Source organism: Drosophila eugracilis, unplaced genomic scaffold (assembly GCF_018153835.1).
Source record: "Drosophila eugracilis isolate 14026-0451.02 unplaced genomic scaffold, ASM1815383v1 contig_1825, whole genome shotgun sequence".
Classification (NCBI taxonomy): domain Eukaryota; kingdom Metazoa; phylum Arthropoda; class Insecta; order Diptera; family Drosophilidae; genus Drosophila; species Drosophila eugracilis.
Window position 1 is genome coordinate 83,636 of NW_024572672.1, and position 22,248 is coordinate 105,883.

Consider the following 22,248-nt stretch of genomic DNA (forward strand, 5'->3'; position numbering starts at 1 on the left):
GCATCGCGAGCTCGCATGCAAATCATGCGCTTCAATTCGCATCAAAATTCCGCAGAAGGTGCCCGTCAATCTGCAGAAGGGTAGAGGCACGGCTACACGTTACCAACACAGGTGTGTCTTGGACATTTGCGGCTCAGACACTCACCTTTGTCTAAACTGAATATATATCTATATCTATATGAGTGTGAGCCATGAGCCCGGTGTCGGACTGCCTGCCGCCCCATAGTCCATTTTCAATTATCTGCGTCGTTTGTTATTACTTTTATTATGACCAGCTGGCATCGGGGTGAAGCGAGGCAAGCACCAGCGGGTAATCAATGTTCTTAACTGGTCAATGAACTGGACTTGGACATGGCCAGGAGTCGGAGCCAGAGGTGCCAGCTCCCCATTGTGCCTTAATCTTTGTGTTTTGGCACTTCACATGGTGAAAAGTGGTTCATAGCTTGGCGTTTATGAACTTCTATTTCAGTGAAATGCTAAGAGTGAGAAAAACCTTTTACGACTAAGTGAGAAACAGTACTATTAGGTAGTTAAGTTGTTCTTGGTAAGACCAAAATCATAAGACAGGTTGAAATCGGACTGCCAGCGCATAATAACAAGATATCTTACAATGCTAGCATAATAATATATGACTTTCGATTTTCAATCCACAGCCGCAAGAACTCACTGGTGGTGCGAACGCAGTTAAATGTGCGCGTCCATGCTATAATTGGTAAGAAAAATGAAAAGCTCATTGCGCATACGCCCCGTGTAATTCACTGACTGACTTTGAACTTACAGAGAAACTTCTTTCCTCGGAGGGCAGTGACCTGAGGCGTGCGCTGTTCTCGCTGAAGCAGGTGTTCCAGGAGGATAAGGATCTGGTGCACGCCTTCGTGGCCCTCGGCGGCCTCAATTGCCTGGTGCGCGTGGGCAATTGTGCGGATCAAAACTATCAGAATTACATTCTGCGAGCCCTTGGTCAGGTGAGTTGGAGTATTGGAAAAACTATGGGAACCTTAACTAATTATGTCATTGGATGCGGCGGTAGGTCATGCTCTATGTGGACGGTATGAACGGCGTGATGAAGCATGAGCCGACGATGCAGTGGCTGTACTCACTGATTGCCTCCAATTACCGATCCGTGGTGAAGACCGCCCTCAAGTTGTTGCTGGTCTTCGTGGAGTACGCCGAGTCCAACTGCTATGTACTGGTCAATGCCATTCACGCGGTGGACGCTTCCCAGGGCACTCTGCCCTGGTCGAATATAATGAGGTAGGTCAACTGAAGTCTACTTTTAGGGTGCCTTCATAAAATTGGTACTTTGTTAGAGATGGTCAAAAATTAATGTTTCTTATATTTTTTTAGACTGCTTAAGGACTATGATAATGCTGATGCCGAGTTGGTCATCTATGCCACTTCGCTGATTAACAAAACCCTTGCTGGACTGAATGATCAGGATAGTTTCTATGACGAGAGCGATCTTCTGGAGCAGCAGGGCATGGAGACTGTGATCCAGCGATATATGTCCAAGCCAGGCACTGATTTAGATCTTCTCGATCAGTTGCAACTATACGAGGCTGTGTTGAAGTGAGTTTTGGGCTTAATTTTTGAGAAGAGATTGCTTAAATATTTTCTTATTCAGATTTGAGGATGGTGAGTCGGATGGACAGCGTTTGCCGCAGAATTCAATGCGTAAAACGCAGCGTTACCGTCCGGGAACAAACACCACCGAAAGACGTAAGTCACGTCGACACAGCACTGACAACAGCCCTGCCCCCATCACAAAGGTCCTGCCCACCACTGTCCTTCGAATGACACCCACCCAAGCTACTGTAGATGAGGATAGTTCTGGGTCTACAAATTCAACGGAGTTTAGCGGAGGACTCTTCAATGAAAAGAAACGTAATATTAGATGAATAATGTATATATTTATATCCTAACTTGGTAATCCCCTTCAGCTCGCGATGGAGCTGGTGTAACGCCAGGACTTCGAAGAAGACGAGAGCGGGCGGAGAGGCACAAGAGTTTCCTCAAGGAGCAACAGGAAGCGGCGGCCAATGGAATCTTTGCTGCTCTCGAGCAGCGAGAAGGTTTGGGTAAGTTCTTGCTTTGAAATTAAAATCTAAAATTAATTAGAAGCTGCTTTTAACTTGAGCGACTAACTAACTTGTGATTCTCTCTCCCACCGAAACGCTAATCACTGTGTGTATTATTGTCCCGCTGTTCACCCGCTGATCATGCTAACCACAACCAAAAAACAAAAACAAAACCATCCATGCCAAAAAACAGGCCAAATAGTAACCGCCATACCCGCCACCATCCAAACCGGCGACAGTCCACCTGAATCACTGCAACATGAGGTGGTGCCGCCGTGCAACAACATCAGCGGTATCACCAGCATAAGTAACAACAATATGAGCAACCTGAGCTGCAATGACACGCCGAACAATAGCCTCTTACTGATGAGTCCCAGCAAGCAATTGCTCACCGGAAGCCACAGCATTTCCATCATAAACAACAGCTTCGACAAGGCGAGCAATAATAATCAAAGCGAGTTCCTCACGAAGAAGAACCTATTCCGGGAACGAAACTCAACTGTGATCAGTGGTATTATGAAGAATATCCAGCAAACCGATAGTGCCTATAAGAAGTACGAGAACGAAGCCAATCGGCTGAATAACTACTATAGTCAGTCGCCGAAGCATCAGATCCATCAGCCCAATCAGATTCAGACCACGCCGGAAGACCTTTTGAGTCCCAAGAAAACGCTGAATGCCTCCGGGTTTGATTTTACGCCTGCTCCCCTGAGTTCCACACCGGTTAAATGTGAAGTCTTGCCGGAACCGGAGCCATTGAGTCCGGTTAGGAAACCCGTTGCAGCCAATCCACCACCACCACCTCCTCCACCGCCACCGCCGCCACCACCGCCTCCTGGCTGGTGGCATGTCCCCATCTACAACAGCCCGCCGCCAGCTCGAACCCTAACCAGTACTAACCCAGAGCTGCTGCCGCATCCTGTGGATCCTTCAGGTGGGTCTTGCCCCTAACCCCTTCTCACATTCACTTGTCTTTCACCTGTGTGTTGCATACTCGCAAGCGCCGCCAATACATTCACATTGCATTGCGCATCTGCCGCTGCATACTTTCGAGGGCTGAGATTTGATGAATGGGTTTAACTTTATGATTGTTATACATCACAGATTTGGAAAGCGAGGACAAGCAGCTTCTGCTGCAGCTGAAGAGGGACCACACTGTCAAGGATCTCACCCAGAAACTAAGCAATCTGCCCATGAGCCCGACCCAGGATCCGGCGAATCGAGCTCTCGTCGGCGACATGTCCGGTCTCATTTCGAAAGCCAAAGAGGGTCTGGCCAAGAGCAAGAGCAAAGGGGAGATATCGAGGTGAGTTTTCAGAATTTTTTTGATATTTTATATATATAGAAATAATTAGAAGTGAGAAACCTTTTGCTAATCAAACAATCAATCGAAAAGTTAGTTCAAGAACCTTTTCTAAAAGTTCCCTAATATGAGATTGCCATTGACTCTCAATAGTTTTCAAGCTTTCCACTCAGAAGCCCCCTTAACTAGATTAGAAGTAAAATATATAGGCTCCTGCAGTCTTTACATTGTTTATGGCTAAGATTTACGAGAATATATGGCGCCACCAGTTAATGATAAGAAATCGGGTTAAGCCAGCAGTGATTAGCAGTGTCATGCTTGGTGGTAATCTGATAGCAAGTGTGCCAGGGCCTCAAGTCTATAACTCTAAGACAGAACTTAAACTACCACCAACTGTCTTTCAAATAGACAATCATTTTTGTTCACAGGTGGTCAAGATTTATTGGGGTGCCAGAGAGGGTCATAAACCGTATATAGTTTATCCGTAGATGGGGTCGTACTTCTCGTACAGAGCAATGTAGGCAGCCTTGGCGGCATCGACGGTGATTCCCTTGCGGCTCAGCCAGGCGTCGTACTTGGCAGCACCCTCGGCATCGGCGGGCTTCTCGATGTTGATGTCGCCCTCATGGATCTGCTTGTACAGACCGTAGAACTCCAGGTACACCTCCGTTGGGGGCTTCTTGCTGAAGGCCTTGGTCTTCTCCAGGATAGCGTTGAACTGTAGATCACATGGGTAGTGGGTTAGAAAGGTTATACGTATCCAGTTGGTCAGAATCTATTAACTTACATCGGCCATGTTGCTTGAGTTATGCTTGACAAATGTGATTTTTCCCTCTTAGTGCACCGCCTTTATACCGCCCGGAAATCGGTGAATTATAGTTAACAAGGCTTATCAGTATATGGAAATCGATAACAGTTACCAATGCAATGCCCATAATGCCCAAGGAGAGTCCATTGTGCAAATTCGTAGATTAGATTTACGTGGGAGTTTCGTAAGAGTTCAGCTTTTCGGCCAGTCTGTCCAGGCCCCAAAAAATCATAATCTTATCATCGTTCGTCATTTGCTTTCTCGGATCTCTAGAAAGTAGTTGCCCCACCCCTTGTCGCTTGATTTCTGATTTCCTATCGTTTATGTCAAAGATATGGTCCAACTAGTCATTTATGGCCCCCCTTACACGTTACCTTGATACCAGACTTTATAGGGAGAAAGAAAGAAAGAAAGATAAAAGCTATAATATGATTGTATATTTTCTATAACCCTCAGATCTTCTAGTGTGGATCAGGATATAAAGAAGTCTGAGCCCAAGAAGTCGGAAAACGAACTTCACTGGGAGGAACTGGTTAGAAATATGACAAGGCCCTTAAATCTCTGCGATCTGGACTTTACGGATCTGCGGGATGATGACGAGAAAGATGTGCTGGCTCCTCGAAGTCTGGGAGCTGGTATTCCTCCACCTCCCCCTCCACTGGGAGGAGCCATTGCCCCACCACCCATGATGCCTCCCAGTCTGGCACCTCCTCCTATGTTTGGATATGGTGGAAGCCTCACAAACAGTGTTAACTCGCTGAATGGATCTATCAATGGGGAGCTGGTCAACGGCAATAACACCATCAAAAAGAATAAGAAGACGGTAGGTTGGGGCAGATTATATAGATATATATTAGATTTAACATTACCTAATCCATTCCCAGGTCAAGCTCTTCTGGAAGGAAGTTCGCGAAGACATGATACCGCAGGTGGTGGGCAAGACCATTTGGGATGAGTTGCCCGATGCCAACGTGGATACCCAGAAGCTCGAACATCTCTTTGAGTCTCGGGCCAAAGACTTGATGACCAAGGTTCGTATTGGCTAGTTGGTAACACTGTACCCCTATATAACCCCCAATTGGTCAAAGGTTCTCGAAATCGAACGAATCTACGATAAGTGTGATTAAATTTAGTCATAGGCTCTTCTATAAGTGTATGTTGCGTTAACAAAATGCGAATGATTTTTGTATTCTCTTTCCCCTCTATTTACGGATATCTTGTATAATTCTTAATACCTAAATGTCGAACGGTCTGTTTGCGGATAAATCTACATAAATGTTGTGCTAAACTCAATATCAAAATGCAAATAATTCTCAAAATATTCAAAACGTTTTCCAATGTCTCTAGGAGGTGAGTGCCAATCAAAACGTTTTTAAATCTGTTTGTCTTTTTGTCTCTCAATCTATCTATCTGTAAACTTATATAGTTTAATCACTTTAACTCACGATCTGTTGCCCATTATGTTTTGTGTTTTGGTGTTGGTTAATATCACTATTTCTTATACACTCTCTCACATCCACGTACACTCGAAGAAACGATCTAGTAGCTAACAGTACAGAACAGCACAGAAACTCCTCCTCCAAAACTCCGCACTTTTGCACTCTACACTCTCGTTTTCTTTTTGCACCACACTGTGTTTTCTCATCTCTGACCGATCTCAGCCTGATCGAAGGGTATTAACTATATTTCGCTGATATTGCAGAAACAACAAGAGTTGAATAAGAGCAAAGAGATCATCGTGCTCGACCACAAGCGCTCCAATGCCATCAATATTGCAATCACCAAGCTGCCACCTCCGAGGGCTATTAAGACGGCCATCCTCAAGATGGATGCCACTGTGGTCACGCGGGAGGGCATTGACAAGCTGCTCAATATGCTGCCAACCGACGAGGAGCGTGGCAAGATCCAGGAGGCCCAGTTATCCAATCCAGAGCTACCCCTGGGCAGTGCTGAGCAGTTCCTGCTAACCCTGGCATCCATTTCAGAGTTGGAAGCCCGCCTGAAGCTGTGGGCCTTCCGTTTGGACTTCGACAACAGTGAAGTAAGTTCCTAGGCGAGCTTAATCGTAATAAATAAATCTAAAACCATTCCCCTTTCAACTTACAGAAAGAGATTGCGGAACCCCTGATGGATCTCAAGCAAGGCATTGAGATCCTGCGTCAGAATCGCACCTTCCGCAGCATCCTCTCCACCCTGCTGTCCGTGGGCATTTTCCTGAACGGAGCTCCTGTCAAGGGATTCCAGATCGAGTATCTGGCCAAGGTTCCGGAAGTGAAGGACACAGTGCATAAGCACTCGCTGCTGCACCATCTCTGCCACATGGTTATGGAATCTAGCAGTGATACCAGTGATCTCTACTCAGAGATTGGACCCATAACCCGTGCCTCCAAAGCGGATTTCACAGATTTGGCTCACAATCTGAATCAGCTAGAGGCGGAATGTAAGGCCTGCTGGGATCGCCTGAAACTAATTGCCAAACACGACTGCCCGCCACCGTTAAAGCAGAAACTGGTGGATTTCCTGGCCGATTGTGCCGAGCGTATCATAATCCTGCAAATCGTCCATCGGCGGGTAATGAATCGTTATCGAAAGTTCCTTTTGTGGCTGGGAATGCCGCAGCACAGTGTGGCGGAGTCGCGACCCAACGAATTCAGTCGGACACTCTCTGAATTCGCCTTGGAGTACCGAACCACCCGGGAACGTGTGCAGCAGCAGCTGGAGAAGAAGGCCAATCACCGCGAGCGGAACAAGACTCGAGGAAAGCTGATCATAGACATGGCCAAGTTCAAGACCAAAGATGACGTGGCCGATGATGAGTTGAAGTGAGTTTGGGGTTTAGGGTATGGAGTAGCCTAGATTATGTTATAGATTCTTATCAAAAACTAATGGTAACATGACATTAAGTACATCACTTTGATGAGTTGAGAATGTGAAACGATAAATCAAACTACAAGGAAAGCTTATCAGTATTGAATTAACCTGAATATTATTCGATGAACTTTTAAAAAGTGATTTATAATCATGAGATAAGAATTTATCGCTTAATATATTATCAGGGCTATAAAGGGTTCCATAGTTCTTTAACCTGTAGACTTTAAATATCATGCTGATAGGCTGTTTTGATAGGCAATTAAACCATTTAGGGGCAATACTTCCTAAAAGACCTTCAGACTAATTAAATTTTTGTTCCAGAAAACTTCTAGACACATCGAGTGCTGACCAGGCCGATGGCACTCTCACCTGGCGAAGACGACGAGCGGAACAGCTGCGTTCACCCATTGCCCGGCATAGTGAGGAGCAGTTCACCGACGGTGACGATGAGATATTGGAATCTCTGGTCAAGACCGCCACCAAGGCCCCAGGAACCCGGACAACGCCCAGGGAGCGGAAACGAACGCGACATGCGGACCGCAAATCATGTAAGTTGATGGCTTCCACATGGCATAGCAAACAAGATCCACGTCCCAAACTCTGACAGTGAGAATACGACTTAATGAAAAGGTGTTGGTCTATATCTTTTCGAATCACACACAGCGCGCTATGTCTATAACCTCTAGCTGGACACACACACCACCACCCGACTGAAAATTCCAAAGAGAAACTTTATAAATTTCACAAAAATATTTATTTCCCAAACACAAAATTCCAAATTTACACAAATCCCAGCAGTTTTTGTCCCTCTAATTTACAAAGATACTCCCGATTTCGCAGCTTTTTTGTCCCCTTAGTTTTGCCAGCTTACGAATCTGTTGCCTATATTGGGTTTTAATTTTATTTCCATTTCGTTCTTTTACCATTAACGCACCAATCCAACAAACCAATAAACAAAAAATATATATAAATAAAAACCAAAACCCAACAAATCTGAAATATTGACTATCGAAGTGAAGCGCAGCCGCACGCGCGAAGGATTCACAGTTGAAAGAGCACCGTCGCCGTAGAACCGTTAACCGTTACTGTTAACCGAATCCGTAACCGTTACCGTTACCAAAAGAACAGCCAACTGTTTTTTAGGTTTTACCTTTTTTGGTTAGTGAATTCTGTTCAGTTTTTTTACACCTATTTTTTTCCTTACGATTTCGTTGTTAAAAATCCTTTGGCTGAAACTTGAGTTCAGCTTTGTTTTTGAACTTTCCGAGTTTTTTTTGCATGGGAAAAACTCCTTTTTATTAATTTGTAAATATAAACTGCATTTGCATGTGACTACTAAGTAGCATGGCCTTTAGTTCTAACATTGCCTGAACAACCTTCGCTTAACTAAATACTTTACTTTATTTTCTTTTAAATTTATTTACTAATATTTCCAATTCATGTCTTACAGTACGTCGCACGCTGAAAAACGGTCTGACCGAAGAGGAGAAACAGCACGTGGCTGCCTTAATACAAACCTATTAGGATTAGGATATATAACTATTGTAGATACCCGCATCACATCCGAGATAAACCCATCCCCAGTGACGTCACAAGTCGGGCACTACGCGCACAGACTGAAATTGGCGATCTCAGGCGAGCAAGCGAACCCAGAAAACCCCGTTTTATAACGACAACGTGCGCAACATTAGTACTTGTTTTTATTTTTATTTTTTTAATTTGTATTTTATGGCTAAAATGCCAAGGCAGCAAAAAGATCACCAACAACAACAACTGCAACGAAAATGTCCTTAAACAAAAGCGTTTTTCATCGTGTTTTTCTGTTATTTAATTTTTTGTTTTTGCTTCAGCTAAGTATTATTAATTAAACGTAATTCAATAAACCTGTATTAGTAGTTGGAAAAACGATTTTAATGTTAGAATTTTGATCGGAACAAATTTTCAATATCCTGAACCGCGTCATTCAATTTGTACCAAAATTCGAGACGATTTGTGCTTTCTAAATTAACTTAAATTTATAGTTATGTCTAACTTAATTACGAAAATCAATAAATAAAACATATTTATTACACACGAAAAGATATTAACGCTTTGCCTGCGATTTTAACAGCGCCAATAACACTTTCCTAGCGACTTTAATCGCTTGGATCATATCTTGTGTGTAAAGAGTATTGCATACTTTTGGGTTGACAGCTAAAAGCCATTTGTACATGGCTGCTGCACGTAGTCAAGGCAAAATCCCCTGTTGTCAATATCATTGGGCGCCTCTACTCCGTCCGTGTGGAAATACAACCGGAATGGACGAACGCTGGCTGTTGGGGTATCAAAAGATGTCAAAGGATTTAAATTAAAAGCTAAGATTAACTTGCACTTACATTGCACTGTTTTGGCCAGCATTCCGGCCTCCGCACTAAAAGTACCACCGCACACGCGATCCTCACATCCTGGCAGAGGAGGGATTCTATCCGCTGACCTGATGCAGCCAATCAAAAGCCAGTCACTAACACAACCATTGGCATTGGGTGGCATAGAACCACCACCACCCACCATTGTGGGCACCGGATTGTTGGAGTTTCCAGTCAGGGTAAATGCCCTCGATCTGTTGTTCTCCAGATCCGGACATGCATTGTACTGAATTCCGCAGAAGTTACGTTCACTCCTGATGCAGATGCTGTAGTCCTGATTGGAGAGTTGCCTACCAGCCACTGTGTTATAGTTAAAGCTGCGAACACGACCACTAATTGCCGTGTAGTACTGCAAGCATCCTTGATCTGCTCGACTGATGCTGCCACAATGGATTTGAGTGACGCGGATGCGCCACAGACGCGGAAAACTACCGCTGGTGATCACCGATAAAACAATCGGGTTGCTCTGGCCAAGACCGGCGTCAATGTACACTGCGAAAACACAAGGTTGGCATTGAGCAGTCAGACGGTTATGTTTACACTGTGATAGTGTTTCTTCGTATTAAACATACTTTAAGTGGAATCTAGTTTAAACCCATTAAGTAAACTCACTATGATCTCCCGTTGAACTGCCACAAATAGTGGGTGTGGGACTACCGCCCGATATTAGAAGCTGATCTTGATTGCACAGATGATTGGCTGCTTCCGGAGGAGCTATGGAAAACATATCCAAATCCAAGCGCAGTTGACATATATCCGGATGAAGTTTCTGCACCGTAACCTGGCAACTTCCGGTGCCATCGTAGACATCCGGATGATTGGGATTCACAAAGTATGTCGAGTTCTCGCGTATAATACCGCCGCAGGTCTGAAGAACTGAACGAAAGGATTAGGAAAAACATTTTCCCTTTTAGGTGTAACACTCACAGATGCAGCAAACGCCATAGCCACCGCCACAAGGACCAGCTGGAATGCCATTCCTCAGCACACAATCCTTGCTGGGAATGCAATTTCCCTGTTCGCCCGAGGGCGCTGAACAGCTGCCAGGACCAATGGGGACCAGGGCAAAGATGGGCAAAACTGGTGGGTATTACACAAGATTAAATTACATTTTCTCTTTTTTTTTCTGGTAAGCACTGTCTTTTAAAGCTTGAAGACCCACATTTGGATTCACGCCAACGCGGAGCAGGAGTCAGCCACTTGCTGCCGAAGAGCATATCCCTCCAACTATTAGTCTGGGTTTGCTTGTGCACTTTACAGCTGGCCAGGACCAAAAGGCAGGCAAGCAGAGACAGTTGCAGATGCAACATGTTTGGTAATCCACTGGAAGATCGGTAGTTCGGTGGCAGATCCGCTCGCGTTGATTTGTGACTTTGCTATGAAAGGCAGCCCAGGCGGGGGCGACAATTTATTTCACTCGGCGCGGCAAAAAGTTTAATGACCGCAATTTGTTCAACGCTTTTCGCTTTTTAGTTTTAGTAAAACCCAACTGTGAGTTTAGCTGAATATTAATTACAATAACAAAACGCAACCGTCGCAACAATTAGATGCGCCACAATCAGCGAAATGCCGGGGGGCCTTTTGGTTAGATTTTTGGATGGAAGTTGGTCCCATCTCTGTACTCTCTCGCTTTCCACTGTTTATTTCCTGTTGCGAATTTGTTTTCCACACCTTTGGGGGCCCATTAAATGTGGAGCAACACTCCATAGGCCGAAAATCGGAGCATGAAAGTGCCGAACAATTTGTTTACGGCATCGCAGCCATCATCACCATCAAATGTTATAGTATATAACGATTTAACAACAATTTGACGTCATTGCTTCATATGTCTAATTTGATTACGCAGCTAGTAAAAGGCAAATTGGGTCAATGTCAATTAACTTGCTTAATTCAATTAAGGTATATTCCGAAATAAATGCAGGTACTGGTGCTGACTCACCATTGGATTTTATTTTATTTTCGTGTGGAAAGAACTGACCTTCGCAATAGAATTTGCGATGCTTTTGTCCCTGACAAGCTGAGATGGCCAAAACAACGATAAGCTCTTAGATGAAGGGTGGTAAAAAGTGATTTATGGCTGGAATTCTTAAGAACTATTTCTGAGTTTTTTGGGTATTTTGTATTTGCAAATAAATCAGGTTAAGGTTGTAACATAAGTAGGAAGGTCGCTAAAAAGGGACTTCAAAAGTTCCTTTAGGCTTAGATTTTATTGCCATTATTTTCTTGTGAAAACCATTAAAGATTATGATTATGATCAAATTTCATGATTCCATGAGTCAGTCCATTTAACTAAGGATGTACATAGAGTTTGCAGATAAGACTGAGACTGCGATAAAGACATTATCAGATGTCTTCCTCTACAACAATGACCAGCATTTTCCCTAGAAATTAATTTATTATGTTGCAAAAAATAATAATAGGTTAAAACCGTTTTAAATATGGTAAAAAGGCATTTATTTAAAGTTTAAAATTGATTAAAAATCTATATAAATCTATAGTGGCGACTCCCTGTCGCATTCAATGGAATCACCCGCTTCACAGAGATCCACGCAGTATTTTCCCGACTGAATAGAGCAGATCTTGTTGTCCTTGCACTTGGTGACCTGACTGGTCAGCTCATTGCCATTGCACATCTGGAAGGTAGTGCGGCTGGTGCAGACGAATGTGTTAGTACCATCGCAAGTGGGGCAGGATCCATCTGCTGCAGTGGCCGAGCAGGAGGCATCAGTCACACCCTCATCGATACAGATGACAGCCAGGTCGGTGCAGACCTTACCATCCGGACACTGAACGACTTGGTCGGCTGCCACACTGTCCGAGCAGAATCTGTAGTGAGTTCCATTCAGGCAGGCAACGTTGTTGGTCTGGCAGCTGTTGCATATTCCAAAGACTGCAACTGCCATGGAGCTTATGGCCACAAAGAGGAACTGTGGATGGGAGTAATTATAATAACATTTCCCTGGACAAATTCCACATCATCTTACCAGACTTTTCAGGATCTGGTTGCTATGCATTTTGATGTTTTTGACTCTCGTTAACGGAATAACTGAAAGAACCCACAAGTACTGGGTTTTTATAAGAACTGTTTTACAGATAGCTTCAACTATGTATACAGAGGATTAGGTATGCTAAAGATCTAAGAATTTACGATACTATTTGCGCTCCCGTGCTACTCGAAGATTACTTTACTAGGAAGAGCACCTTTATGGCATCGCTCGACATTGAAAGATAAAGGTTATGGGCCCGAGATTACCATAAAGATATGACTCTAGCTTCGGGGTTTATAAAGCTGGGCGGTTGCTCCTTCTGAGATTTAATCGCAAACCCACAATGAAAGCGTTCACTTTGATCTTGGTGGCCCTGTTAGCTCCGGCAGCCGTGTATGCCTTATGTGGCACATGCTACGACGCACACACCTGCATTGGGGAATCGGAATTCCAGTTATGTTTCGATGGTAAGCTGTGATAAGTTGTCCCAAAAGATCTCCTTATTAAAGAGCCCTTTCTAGGTGTCGCCGATGAGACTATCAACTACACCTGCCCAGATGCCAGACCCATTTGCACGGTCTACGGTATCATTTGCTTGGCAAACAGCACGGACACTCAACGTGCCTGTGGTGATGTCTCTAAGTGTGGAATTTGCTCCGATACCGATACCTTTGCCTGTACTTCACGGACCACCTTTAGTGTCTGCAACAACGGAGTAGTTTCCGACAGTTCCGTTACCTGTGCCGAGGATTATGAATGCAGTGTTACGGGAGCTGCCAGCGGAACTCCCTGTGTCTCCCGCTGCGATATCACCGAATCGGATATCTGCGATAGGGCAGCGGCAACTGACGAAGATGATAGTACCACATCTTCCACTGCATCAACAGGAACGACCTTGGATTCGAGCACTGATTCTTCTACTATAACTACAAGCTCAGCAACGGATGCCATATCCACAATAACCACTGAGTCTTCCACAATAACCACTGAGTCCACAATAACCACTGAGTCTTCCACAATAACCACTGAGTCTTCCACAGGAACTACTTCTGATAGTTCCACTGTGACTTCTACTGAGACTTCCTCGGATAGCACTACGGAAATCACCACCAGCGACAGCACCACAGAAGGCACATCCACCACTCCAGTTTTCAATGAGGTTGTCTATTGCCAGGGAATCAACTCAACGGGTCGCTATCCCATACCTAGTGATACCGATTGCACAAAGTAAGTACCAGACACCATTTATAGGCATCCTAATACTTATTGAATTTTGTAGCTATGTCTACTGCGTGCTGAGAAGTGGAAGCTGGACGGGAATACTCTATAACTGCACCACTGCGAAGCCTTACTTCGATGCTGATAATTTCAGCTGCGGCACTGTTAAGCCAGCCAATGCTGGTTGCACTAATTTATCATAAATAAATATTATACATAACTTTTATTTTTAATTAAATAAACAAAATAGAAAATGTAAATAAATTTTGAAGACATTTTTATTACTTAAAATTCACTTTATCCCTCCAAAGGCGTCTCCCTGTCGCACTGAAATCCTGTGTTAGACCTTAAAATTGCACATCGATCCACACAGAACTCATTCAGACCTATAGAACAGTAAGTATTCTCCTTACACCTTGTAACTTGGCTAGTAAGTTGATTTCCATTGCACATTTGGAAGGTAGTGCGGCTGGTGCAGACGAACAAGGATGATCCATCGCAGGAGGGGCAAGTTACATCAGCCTCCGAAATGCAGGAAGGTGCTATCACACCTCTGGGCATGCAGAACTTCAGGAGGCTGGTGCAAACCTCATTATCTGGGCACTGCATCACCTGATCCGGAGCAACACCTGCCATGCACAAGCTGAAGTGGGTCTCATTCAGGCACTTGACATTATTTGATTGGCAAACATTGCAGGTTATTTCGCCGAGAACTAAAACTCCCGCGGAAGATATAACCACGAGGAGGCACTATTAAAGGTTTAGGATTAAAGAAGGATAGTAAAGGATTTTCTAAGTAACTCACCAAGAACTGAGAAAACTGCATTCTGCAGGCTGTAATTTCTCCGAACAGACTAACTGTAATATCTGTCATGCGCTTTCTTAAGTAAGCGCATTCTGCAAACAGTTGCATCTGTTTTTATGATATCTAACCTCTTAATTTATGATCATAGTTATAAAGTATCAAGGGAATGAACCAAATGACATCACTCAGCAAAAAAATAAAGAAAAATCTACTTGGAAGTAGATCTCCATGCATTGCCGTAATCGAAAACTTCAGAGATGGCAGTAATCTTAGCGGTCATTAACCTGATCATAAATATTTACAATTTAAAGAACCTTTAATTCGTAAATATCTTAGCAAATCGCTAAAACAAGATTCCCAAGAAATTATCTAGTTAACAAAAACTTTCTTTGCCCAAGTCGTTCCACCTACTTGGAGCCTGGTAATTAAAGAGGTTCTCGACTTTTGCCCAATGTCCGCACCCACATATCTATCAGAACCACTAGAAAGATTCCCGTTACGAGATGAGTGAGCCCATAAAACCGCAATCATGTGGAAAGCGAAGGCAAATAAAACAATTAGCAGAGAAAAGTAAAGAGTAGATAAACATTGGAGACCAGACATAAGAGTCCAGACATGTAGCTATCATAATCCAAACTTTAGTTCCATCAGAACCTTGACAGAGAGCGGTAGTAGAGTCGGAAGAAGAGAAAATGTCTCAAAGGATTGAAAATATAGTCAAAGGAGTAGTGGTGGTAATAATGATTGTTTGTAGTACCTGTAATTGGGAAATCCTAAATCCTAAAACTTACTTACCAGGTGGCTCTGGCCTTCATGGTAGCTCAAACCGTGTCCGATTGCAATGTCTGTCAATCGAATCAAGTGGCCTGCATCAACTCCACCTCCTTTTACTTGTGCTTTGGTGGTAAGTTAAGAATGCAACTTTAAAAAATTGCAATCTTCATAAAGATGATCCTTCAGATGGAACCCCACATCGTGATCAGCTTTACCACTGCCTAGAAGGATTCGACTGCACCAATCTCACGGCGATTTGTGTCCAAAAGAGCAGCCAACGTCCTCCAAGCTGTGGCGACACCTCGCAATGCGGCCAATGCAATGCCAATGTGAACTATCTATTTGCCTGCCAGAGTCGCGGAATTTTCCAGATGTGTTATGGCGCCACGAGACCAACTGGAAAGTTTGGCTACTGCCCCTCGGGAACAGTTTGTGATGCCAGCAGCAATGCGATTTGTGTGCCCGAGGTTGAGGGTCAATCGGTAACTTGCGATATAAATGATGAGCTGGTGGACACCACCACTGCTGCCTCAGTGACCACAGAAAGCAGCAGCACGGATTCTACTTTGGATAGTAGTACTGAGAGTAGCACTGAGAGTAGTACTAGTAGTAGCACTGAAAGTAGCACTGAGAGCACCACTGAAAGCAGCACCGACTCTACTGTAACCACGGAACAAACCACCACAGTGATCCCTCTAACACCAGCTCAGATGTGCACCGAGAGGAATGCCACTGGTCTTTTTCCCATCATACCCGCGGATCCATACTGTCAACGGTGCGTTCTTAATAATGCTTAAAATTTTCCATATAATTTAGTTTATTTATTTACTTTAATCTTTACAGCTACATTAGTTGCTATTTCCAGAAGAATGTTCTTATCAGATCTGCCGAATATAACTGTCCGTCGGACTCATACTTCGCTTCCCAGACTCAGAGCTGCGTCTACGTTAATCCGGGCTATTGTCTGTAGTGTTAAACTCCTCCAATGAATAAACCTTCAAATACTCTTTGTCTAGCGATTCCTCTTTTAATCCAGAACCACTCCATTGAGGGTTATGCTCTCCACGGTGGTGGAGCATGTGGATGGTAGGGTGGAGACGCATGTTCTTTCGGAACTGTCGTAGTAGAGATCCCCGGGACAGGTGTACATATTGCCACTCCAGACGCCGCCGTTCAGAAAACAGTTCACATACTGATGACAAGTAGTGCTGGCATCCGTGCCTACTGGGAAGTATCCCGCCGACTGCATGGCCTGGCAATATGCTGCGGGATTGCTTGGCGTGGGAGCCGCAGTTGTCGTAGAAGTGGTAGTCGCAGTGGTGGAGCAAGTGGATGGCATTGTGGTTACACACATGGAGGAAGAACTGTCGAAGTACATGGAACCCGGACAGGTGTATGTCTGACCAACCCAACTGCCACTGACCAGGGTGCAGTATATATACTGGTGACACGTCGTATCCGCAATATAGCCAACCGCATATTTTCCCTGCGACTGAACCGCCGCGCAGTAAGAGGATGCGGAGCTGGTGGAAGGTGTCGCCGCTGTGGTGCTAGTGGTGCTGCTGGTCGAGCTGGTGGTTGTGTCATCCGTGTACGAACAGGTCGGCATCACCTGGCGAAAAGATGTGCAGCTTTATTATTTATTTTTTGGCATTGGAAAATATTTAATCCCGTGGGATTATGAATGGGTATTTCGTAGTAGAATCTTTTGGAAGAGAAGCTGTGGCTGTTAGTCATATACTAAGTCATATTCTAAGTAGTAAAACAAGCAAATTAAACTATTTACTCTTTAAGAAGTGAAGAATAAATCGCAGAATAGTTTCTCTCCGACAGTGGAAATGACATCCAAATGAATAGAATTCCTTGATAGTTTAATTTCCTGTCTCAACTTCCTCGTGCACCTGCTTCTTGTCCGTCGTTACTCTTCCCTTCTACAAACTCTATAACTTCTAGAAAGGCAAACTTACCCCATCCGCTGGCAGACCGCATATCTGGGTATCGTTGATGTTGCACACATAACCGGAGGCACAGGTTCCCACCGAATTCTGGACGGTGTCTGTGCCCAGGCAGAGGGCAAAGCTCTGGGTTCCGGTGCAGGCAAATGTTTCGGTGGCATCGCACTTGTTGCACTCCTGGCAGTCCGCCTGACTGTCGGCTGTATCCTCCGGTTCGCAGAGCACTCCGCTCGATCCGCTGACGCAGACATAGCCGCTGGGGCAATCGGTGGGTGTGGCCGTGGACAGAACGTCCGCCTGGCAGGCCTGCATCTGGGTCGAGGAATAGCAGGTCAGGTTGTTGACAGTGTTGCAGACGTTGCAGGTGCCCCGGGTCGAGGACACCAGACAGCCGAGCAGAAGCAGCAGGCTAAGTGGCAAGCAAACACGGTTAGGCGACATTTCTGGTTGCAATTGTTTTTTCCAACTGATATCTGTGGTTAGAAGCCAGACGGCTTAAATAGGGCGTTTTTTTGGCAGCTATTTTAGAGCAAGCAGATTGCTCTTAATCCAGCAAGACCTCGGGAGGCGCGACCTTGTCTACTGCTCTAATTTAGATAAGCTCTTGGGCCTTGGTGAATTTCTTCTAAAAAGCTAGCATACTTTTCGGCATGCATAAAATTCTATTAAAAGACCTTAAAGCGAGCAAACATCTTAATCTTTAGTCGCTTTCTAGATAAAAAGCCAACATTTATAGTTGCGTTTAGCTAAATGATTGCTCCAGTTACTCTTGAAAATGCATCGCCATCTGCTCATCTGGGGAATATTGCTGGCCATCCAAGTGGGATTTAGCCTGGCGGACTGCAATATCTGTTCGGCTGAAAGCAAAGCAGCCTGCGTGTCCAGAAATCAATACCAAAACTGCACGGCGGACAGTATCCCAACGGGACCGATCTACACTTGTCCGAATAACACTAATTGCACGGCATCGGCGGAGAGGTGCACTTCGAATGCTGATATAGTTGCCTGCAATGAGTGCAATAAGTGTGATTTAAATTCGCCATACCCCTACGCCTGTACTAGTCCCAGTAGTTATGCCTATTGTGATGGTTTGAATTTAGTGTCATATTTAAAGTTTTCCTGCCCGACTGGCGAAGTGTGTATTGCCAATGCCTTATATCCCTGTTCTCCGTACTTAAATGGTTCAGGCGTAACTTGTTCTTATTACGATAGAGACATCGTAATCGGAGACTTTTGTAATTCGACGGCCTCCACGGGTCGCTATCCGTATCCCAATGACTCTAGTTGCCTCAGGTGAGTTATTGAAGTGGTAATCTTGCCACATTCTAATTAATATATTTTTCAGGTATATCCATTGCTTTCGTCAGGGCTCAGTCTATACCGGAAATACCTGGCAGTGTCCTTCAACAAAACCTTATTTTAGTTCCGTCGCCTTAAACTGCGTCGCAACGAAGCCTTCAACATGTGTTTAGTTATTAATTAAAGAAATTTGATAAATTAATAAGCTGCAGTTCTTATATAAAATATATCTGTTATGCTTTTATATTTTTAAATATTTTTTTTTAATAAAATATTTACCTTGGCTTATCACTTAATGGTGTGAATAAAACCTGATAAATGTTTGAAGGACAGACAATTAAAAGATAATAATTACAGAAAAAATGGACTAAAGGTAAATATTATTATTGCAAACAGCTTGGCAAGATAAGCGGACATATCAAAAAATGTAAAAAAGATGAAAACTTGTTAAATTCTGACAAGTTTTCATAATGTTTTGATTAATTTGGAATATTATAAGAAGTTTATTAGGTAATATACACATTATCACTCTTATAAATAAGCTAATAAAAATACAAAACGTATATATAGAATGCATATCATTGAAAAAACTGACCCATATATGCCCAGAAGCTTTTAATCCTCTTGCAATTATAACTCCAAGCTAGAAGTTCTAGTTTGCCGTAGTGATAAGATAACTCCGATAGCATAAAGCCAACTACTTGACACCAATATCGTTAGTTTCTGTTAAAGATGCTGCACCTTCTGATCTTGCTGGCAACCGGAGTTTTCTTAGGAATCTATATACTTGGAACCCAGGCGATCTGCAACGTGTGCGCTACCGGGACCAACGTGGCCTGCATATCGAATACTTCCTACCAATACTGCTCGTCCAGTTTACCTTTTGGCCCAGTTAGCACATGCCCAACGGGATATTATTGTACGGCCAATGATGTCATTTGTAACACAGATCCTGCCGAGAGATCCTGCATAGGATGCGGAACTTGCAACGATAATAAGACCTTTGCCTGCCTAACTGCCAGGACTTTTGCCTTGTGCCTGGGGACAACGACGCCTTCCCAGATCGTGGGGAATTGTGGCTTGAACTATGTCTGTGATTTTAACAATCCAGATATCTGTGGCACACCCTTGACGGGATCGCAGGCCACTTGCCCCTATGACAATGTATTTAATGGTACTGCAATAACACCTACTACTATTTGTTCGACCATCAAGCAGGATGGAAGATTTCCCTATGGCACTGATCTTAGTACCTCCTGCAAGCAGTAAGTATTTGTTCAGAGAGCTTAAATCTTATATAAATATATATATATTAAAATTTGTAGGTACATTTACTGTTTCCTGGATGACTCCAACTGGAGAGGAGGACTCTACACCTGTCCTGGCTCTACCTACTTTGACAGCTCAACGCGGTTCTGCGGCACCGCAGTCCCAGCTGGATGTACTAGTGGTTGGCAATTAATCAAAGTGATCAAAGAAAGGTTCCCTGTAACTATTTTTAATAAAATTCAATAAATGTAGGAAGCTTGAGAAACAAAAATGTTTTTAAATCTTTCAAAAAGAGATTTTTAGTGGTAAATTAGTAGATTAACTTCTCTGCATCTCTTTCCTAAGTCCTATCTTTTATTAAATATTTGTCAAATTAAACCTTTTTCCACAGCCCAACAAACAGGTGAATCTACCCTTGGATAAGGGAAACCGAAAGATAAGTTTGGATGCAGAAATTCAGTAAACTCAAAAATGCTTCGCTTACTGATCATTCTGGGAGTTGGAGTTTTCGGCTGTCAGGCGGCCTGCAATATATGCTCAGGAGCCTCTGGAGCATCCTGCTTGTCATTGAAAGAGTTCCAAATCTGTTCCCAAACATCAAAGCTCTACGGTCCGGTGTATACCTGCCCCAAAGGGCATTATTGTACTGGCAATTCCATGATTTGTAGCAAAAATGCAAGTTTGGCCGCCTGTACAGGATGCAATAAATGCAGCACCGAAATCCTTTTCATTGTGCTTGGGAACAGATACTCCCAGTCCTTCAAATGGTGGCACTTGTTATGGGGATTTTGTTTACAGTTTGGACAATCCAAATGTCTGTGGCAGTCCCGGTGTGTGGAAAGCTTCTTGTTTTGGTTCAGAGTCGGGAAGTCGGGATTATTTCAAGGGAAACTGAATATTGTCGGTCTTTGAGGCGGATGGGGTGATTTCCTCCCACTGAGTCTACATCTATATCTCTCAGGAATTGAGTATTATGAGTTATGATTATTGAGGTATTGAGGTATATTATTCCCAGGTACATCCTCTGCTATCTTTATGGTTATGGCTACTTTGGAAAGTTATACACCTGTCCGGGCTCCACTCTCTTAGACAGCATCAGCCAGACTTGCATCGAGCAAGAGCTTGCCACATCTTAAGTTTGCCGTCTGCAAATACTTAAATGACTAAATAAATTAGTTACAGTATAAAATCAACAAATTTATTGTGAAAATATTTGCCAAGATCAAATGATATATCAAAGGCAAAGAATAATATAAAGGTTATAAACCTTTCACGTGCATGAAATGCAGGCGACAGTTCTAAACTGCAATCGCGAAGCTTATCAAACAGGTAGTACTAACTGCACTGGGATAAGATAAGCAAAACTGGATAAATTAGGAAGCACAACTTACATTTCCTCAGTTAAACTTAAAGATGCTTCGCCTACTGATCTTTCTGGCTGTGAATATTCTGGGCTGCCTGGCAGCCTGCAATACCTGCAATTCGAATGGCATATCCTGTACTTCCGACACCGAGTTCCAGTTCTGCTCCTCTGCGAGTGAACCCATTGGAGATCTCTACAACTGTCCCAGTGGATACTACTGCACAGACAGCACACCTATATGCAGCTCCGTAGCAACTTCGGCCACCTGTACAGGATGCAATACGTGCAGCACGGATAAGCGATTTGCCTGCACTGGACGGAATACGTTTGCCTTGTGTTTGGGAGAATCTACGCCTAGTGCATCGATCGGAGGAAGTTGCGGCACGGAGTTGGTGTGCAACGTGGAGAACGAGAACATCTGCGGCAGTGCCACTAAATATGCAGTTACTTGCTCTGGTTCGGGATCCAGTACTTGTGGATCTACAACCATTACAAATGCCACGGAGTATTGTCAATCCCTCCAAGCTGTCGGAAGGTATCCCTATGGCGCGGTTACTGCCACAACCTGCAGGCAGTGAGTATAGAAGGTTTCCCTGTTTATATACAAGTTAATTCATTTTCAAATCTTTTTCCCAGATATGTTAACTGCTATATTGCTAATGGCGTTTACCTTGGAAACGTTTACAGTTGTCCTGGAAGCACCTTCTTTGACAGTACTTCCCGTCTTTGTACCACCCAAACGCAGGCCAGATGCTCGGATACTGTGACTTGTCTGTCACTGAACGGCCGATCGTTGCCATAGAGTTAAGATTAAAGTTAAGCTGGTAAGGGCTTAGAGTATCTTTATTGTGGTAATTGTCACAGGGGAAAGGGAATCTTAATCAAATCAAGTAAAGCCTTTCTAAAAGCCAAAGGTTTCACCATCAAGATAGTCAGTTTAAAGACAAATTGCATCTGAGTACTATGAAATGTAACAAATAAAAGCGAGCTTTGAAACTAAGAACAATATGTTTCCCAACACGAAGTGAAAATCACAAAAATCCTTCTTAAAATTTCCCTCAAATTCGCTTTCCATTTTGCTTTTCATCGACAGGACACGGCTTAATGAACGAA

The 22,248-nt window shown here is 43.8% G+C and overlaps 11 protein-coding genes across 18 annotated transcripts in view; 6 read left to right on the forward strand and 5 right to left on the reverse strand.

Annotated features, from left to right (window-relative positions):
- Positions 1 to 9,139, forward strand: part of LOC121529745 (FH1/FH2 domain-containing protein 3) — a 40,249-nt gene extending 31,110 nt beyond the window's left edge. For 2 of the 8 annotated variants that reach the window (XR_005993629.1, XR_005993630.1), the window contains 15 exons: positions 654 to 712; positions 781 to 965; positions 1,031 to 1,254; positions 1,348 to 1,569; positions 1,625 to 1,884; positions 1,941 to 2,078; positions 2,272 to 3,012; positions 3,183 to 3,384; positions 4,646 to 5,012; positions 5,074 to 5,220; positions 5,892 to 6,230; positions 6,296 to 7,011; positions 7,382 to 7,608; positions 8,075 to 8,218; positions 8,511 to 9,139. Coding sequence is in view for 6 of the 8 variants with exons in the window: in XM_041817690.1 (XP_041673624.1) it covers positions 654 to 712; positions 781 to 965; positions 1,031 to 1,254; positions 1,348 to 1,569; positions 1,625 to 1,884; positions 1,941 to 2,078; positions 2,272 to 3,012; positions 3,183 to 3,384; positions 4,646 to 5,012; positions 5,074 to 5,221; positions 5,890 to 6,230; positions 6,296 to 7,011; positions 7,382 to 7,608; positions 8,511 to 8,584 (3,904 nt within the window). In the remaining 2 variants the exon portion in view is untranslated. Of the gene's footprint in view, positions 1 to 653; positions 713 to 780; positions 966 to 1,030; positions 1,255 to 1,347; positions 1,570 to 1,624; positions 1,885 to 1,940; positions 2,079 to 2,271; positions 3,013 to 3,182; positions 3,385 to 4,645; positions 5,013 to 5,073; positions 5,222 to 5,889; positions 6,231 to 6,295; positions 7,012 to 7,381; positions 7,609 to 7,723; positions 8,052 to 8,074; positions 8,219 to 8,510 lie in introns of those variants that run through there. The other 6 variants (XM_041817687.1, XM_041817691.1, XM_041817688.1 and 3 more) reach the window with 5 other exon arrangements.
- LOC121529747 (acyl-CoA-binding protein) lies at positions 3,803 to 4,228 on the reverse strand. Its single transcript, XM_041817694.1, has 2 exons — positions 4,169 to 4,228; positions 3,803 to 4,099 (listed from the first exon to the last, which is right to left on the reverse strand). The coding sequence occupies exons 1-2, from the start codon at positions 4,175 to 4,177 to the stop codon at positions 3,860 to 3,862; spliced, it is 249 nt and encodes an 82-aa protein (XP_041673628.1). The 5' UTR covers positions 4,178 to 4,228; the 3' UTR covers positions 3,803 to 3,859.
- Positions 8,510 to 10,864, reverse strand: LOC121529748. Its single transcript, XM_041817695.1, has 5 exons — positions 10,628 to 10,864; positions 10,393 to 10,545; positions 10,078 to 10,341; positions 9,436 to 9,957; positions 8,510 to 9,372 (listed from the first exon to the last, which is right to left on the reverse strand). Exons 1-5 carry the CDS (start codon positions 10,773 to 10,775, stop codon positions 9,254 to 9,256), a joined length of 1,206 nt encoding a protein of 401 aa, XP_041673629.1. The 5' UTR covers positions 10,776 to 10,864; the 3' UTR covers positions 8,510 to 9,253.
- Positions 10,865 to 11,902: 1,038 nt separating this feature from the next.
- On the reverse strand, positions 11,903 to 12,544 carry LOC108108358. The gene is made up of 2 exons (XM_017216399.2): positions 12,450 to 12,544; positions 11,903 to 12,392 (listed from the first exon to the last, which is right to left on the reverse strand). Exons 1-2 carry the CDS (start codon positions 12,477 to 12,479, stop codon positions 11,958 to 11,960), a joined length of 465 nt encoding a protein of 154 aa, XP_017071888.2. The 5' UTR covers positions 12,480 to 12,544; the 3' UTR covers positions 11,903 to 11,957.
- Positions 12,545 to 12,781: 237 nt separating this feature from the next.
- Positions 12,782 to 13,890, forward strand: LOC108108356 (location of vulva defective 1). The gene is made up of 3 exons (XM_017216397.2): positions 12,782 to 12,919; positions 12,974 to 13,679; positions 13,732 to 13,890. The coding sequence occupies exons 1-3, from the start codon at positions 12,796 to 12,798 to the stop codon at positions 13,871 to 13,873; spliced, it is 972 nt and encodes a 323-aa protein (XP_017071886.2). The 5' UTR covers positions 12,782 to 12,795; the 3' UTR covers positions 13,874 to 13,890.
- A 32-nt stretch (positions 13,891 to 13,922) lies between these two features.
- Positions 13,923 to 14,436, reverse strand: LOC108108357. The gene has a single exon (XM_017216398.2). The coding sequence runs from the start codon at positions 14,304 to 14,306 to the stop codon at positions 13,968 to 13,970; it is 339 nt and encodes a 112-aa protein (XP_017071887.2). The 5' UTR covers positions 14,307 to 14,436; the 3' UTR covers positions 13,923 to 13,967.
- A 702-nt stretch (positions 14,437 to 15,138) lies between these two features.
- On the forward strand, positions 15,139 to 16,219 carry LOC108108288 (protein SLG1). The gene is made up of 4 exons (XM_017216291.2): positions 15,139 to 15,209; positions 15,274 to 15,379; positions 15,436 to 16,024; positions 16,093 to 16,219. Exons 1-4 carry the CDS (start codon positions 15,168 to 15,170, stop codon positions 16,217 to 16,219), a joined length of 864 nt encoding a protein of 287 aa, XP_017071780.2. The 5' UTR covers positions 15,139 to 15,167.
- Positions 16,220 to 16,267: 48 nt separating this feature from the next.
- Positions 16,268 to 17,654, reverse strand: LOC108108289 (A-agglutinin anchorage subunit). Its single transcript, XM_017216292.2, has 2 exons — positions 17,217 to 17,654; positions 16,268 to 16,861 (listed from the first exon to the last, which is right to left on the reverse strand). The coding sequence occupies exons 1-2, from the start codon at positions 17,643 to 17,645 to the stop codon at positions 16,277 to 16,279; spliced, it is 1,014 nt and encodes a 337-aa protein (XP_017071781.2). The 5' UTR covers positions 17,646 to 17,654; the 3' UTR covers positions 16,268 to 16,276.
- A 325-nt stretch (positions 17,655 to 17,979) lies between these two features.
- On the forward strand, positions 17,980 to 18,641 carry LOC108108287. The gene is made up of 3 exons (XM_041817686.1): positions 17,980 to 18,292; positions 18,392 to 18,497; positions 18,572 to 18,641. Exons 1-3 carry the CDS (start codon positions 17,980 to 17,982, stop codon positions 18,639 to 18,641), a joined length of 489 nt encoding a protein of 162 aa, XP_041673620.1.
- A 594-nt stretch (positions 18,642 to 19,235) lies between these two features.
- LOC108108263 lies at positions 19,236 to 20,235 on the forward strand. The gene is made up of 3 exons (XM_017216221.2): positions 19,236 to 19,768; positions 19,829 to 19,991; positions 20,164 to 20,235. The coding sequence occupies exons 1-3, from the start codon at positions 19,236 to 19,238 to the stop codon at positions 20,233 to 20,235; spliced, it is 768 nt and encodes a 255-aa protein (XP_017071710.2).
- A 941-nt stretch (positions 20,236 to 21,176) lies between these two features.
- Positions 21,177 to 22,048, forward strand: LOC108108284. Its single transcript, XM_017216286.2, has 2 exons — positions 21,177 to 21,709; positions 21,772 to 22,048. Exons 1-2 carry the CDS (start codon positions 21,186 to 21,188, stop codon positions 21,935 to 21,937), a joined length of 690 nt encoding a protein of 229 aa, XP_017071775.2. The 5' UTR covers positions 21,177 to 21,185; the 3' UTR covers positions 21,938 to 22,048.
- The last annotated feature ends 200 nt before the right edge of the window (positions 22,049 to 22,248 follow it).

Coding starts and splice junctions, on each gene's coding strand:
- LOC108108358 (XM_017216399.2), bottom strand. CDS start 12,479: ATGCATAGCAACCAGATCCTGAAAAGTCTG. Junction 12,393..12,449: donor ACCAGATCCTGAAAAGTCTG/GTAAGATGATGT, acceptor TCCCATCCACAG/TTCCTCTTTGTGGCCATAAG.
- LOC108108356 (XM_017216397.2), top strand. CDS start 12,796: ATGAAAGCGTTCACTTTGATCTTGGTGGCCCTGTTAGCTCCGGCAGCC. Junction 12,920..12,973: donor ATTCCAGTTATGTTTCGATG/GTAAGCTGTGAT, acceptor AGCCCTTTCTAG/GTGTCGCCGATGAGACTATC. Junction 13,680..13,731: donor AGTGATACCGATTGCACAAA/GTAAGTACCAGA, acceptor TGAATTTTGTAG/CTATGTCTACTGCGTGCTGA.
- LOC108108288 (XM_017216291.2), top strand. CDS start 15,168: ATGTCTCAAAGGATTGAAAATATAGTCAAAGGAGTAGTGGTG. Junction 15,380..15,435: donor CTTTTACTTGTGCTTTGGTG/GTAAGTTAAGAA, acceptor ATGATCCTTCAG/ATGGAACCCCACATCGTGAT. Junction 16,025..16,092: donor GCGGATCCATACTGTCAACG/GTGCGTTCTTAA, acceptor TAATCTTTACAG/CTACATTAGTTGCTATTTCC.
- LOC108108357 (XM_017216398.2), bottom strand. CDS start 14,306: ATGGCAGGTGTTGCTCCGGATCAGGTGATGCAGTGCCCAGATAATGAG.
- LOC108108263 (XM_017216221.2), top strand. CDS start 19,236: ATGCTGCACCTTCTGATCTTGCTGGCAACCGGAGTTTTCTTAGGAATC. Junction 19,769..19,828: donor CTTAGTACCTCCTGCAAGCA/GTAAGTATTTGT, acceptor TAAAATTTGTAG/GTACATTTACTGTTTCCTGG. Junction 19,992..20,163: donor TGATCAAAGAAAGGTTCCCT/GTAACTATTTTT, acceptor CTTTTTCCACAG/CCCAACAAACAGGTGAATCT.
- LOC121529748 (XM_041817695.1), bottom strand. CDS start 10,775: ATGTTGCATCTGCAACTGTCTCTGCTTGCCTGCCTTTTGGTCCTGGCC. Junction 9,958..10,077: donor CAGTTCAACGGGAGATCATA/GTGAGTTTACTT, acceptor GTGTTTTCGCAG/TGTACATTGACGCCGGTCTT. Junction 9,373..9,435: donor GCTGGCCAAAACAGTGCAAT/GTAAGTGCAAGT, acceptor ATACCCCAACAG/CCAGCGTTCGTCCATTCCGG.
- LOC108108289 (XM_017216292.2), bottom strand. CDS start 17,645: ATGTCGCCTAACCGTGTTTGCTTGCCACTTAGCCTGCTGCTTCTGCTC. Junction 16,862..17,216: donor GCGGTCTGCCAGCGGATGGG/GTAAGTTTGCCT, acceptor TCTTTTCGCCAG/GTGATGCCGACCTGTTCGTA.
- LOC108108284 (XM_017216286.2), top strand. CDS start 21,186: ATGCTTCGCCTACTGATCTTTCTGGCTGTGAATATTCTGGGCTGCCTG. Junction 21,710..21,771: donor ACTGCCACAACCTGCAGGCA/GTGAGTATAGAA, acceptor TCTTTTTCCCAG/ATATGTTAACTGCTATATTG.
- LOC108108287 (XM_041817686.1), top strand. CDS start 17,980: ATGCATCGCCATCTGCTCATCTGGGGAATATTGCTGGCCATCCAAGTG. Junction 18,293..18,391: donor TAGTTATGCCTATTGTGATG/GTTTGAATTTAG, acceptor TAAATGGTTCAG/GCGTAACTTGTTCTTATTAC. Junction 18,498..18,571: donor AATGACTCTAGTTGCCTCAG/GTGAGTTATTGA, acceptor TGCTTTCGTCAG/GGCTCAGTCTATACCGGAAA.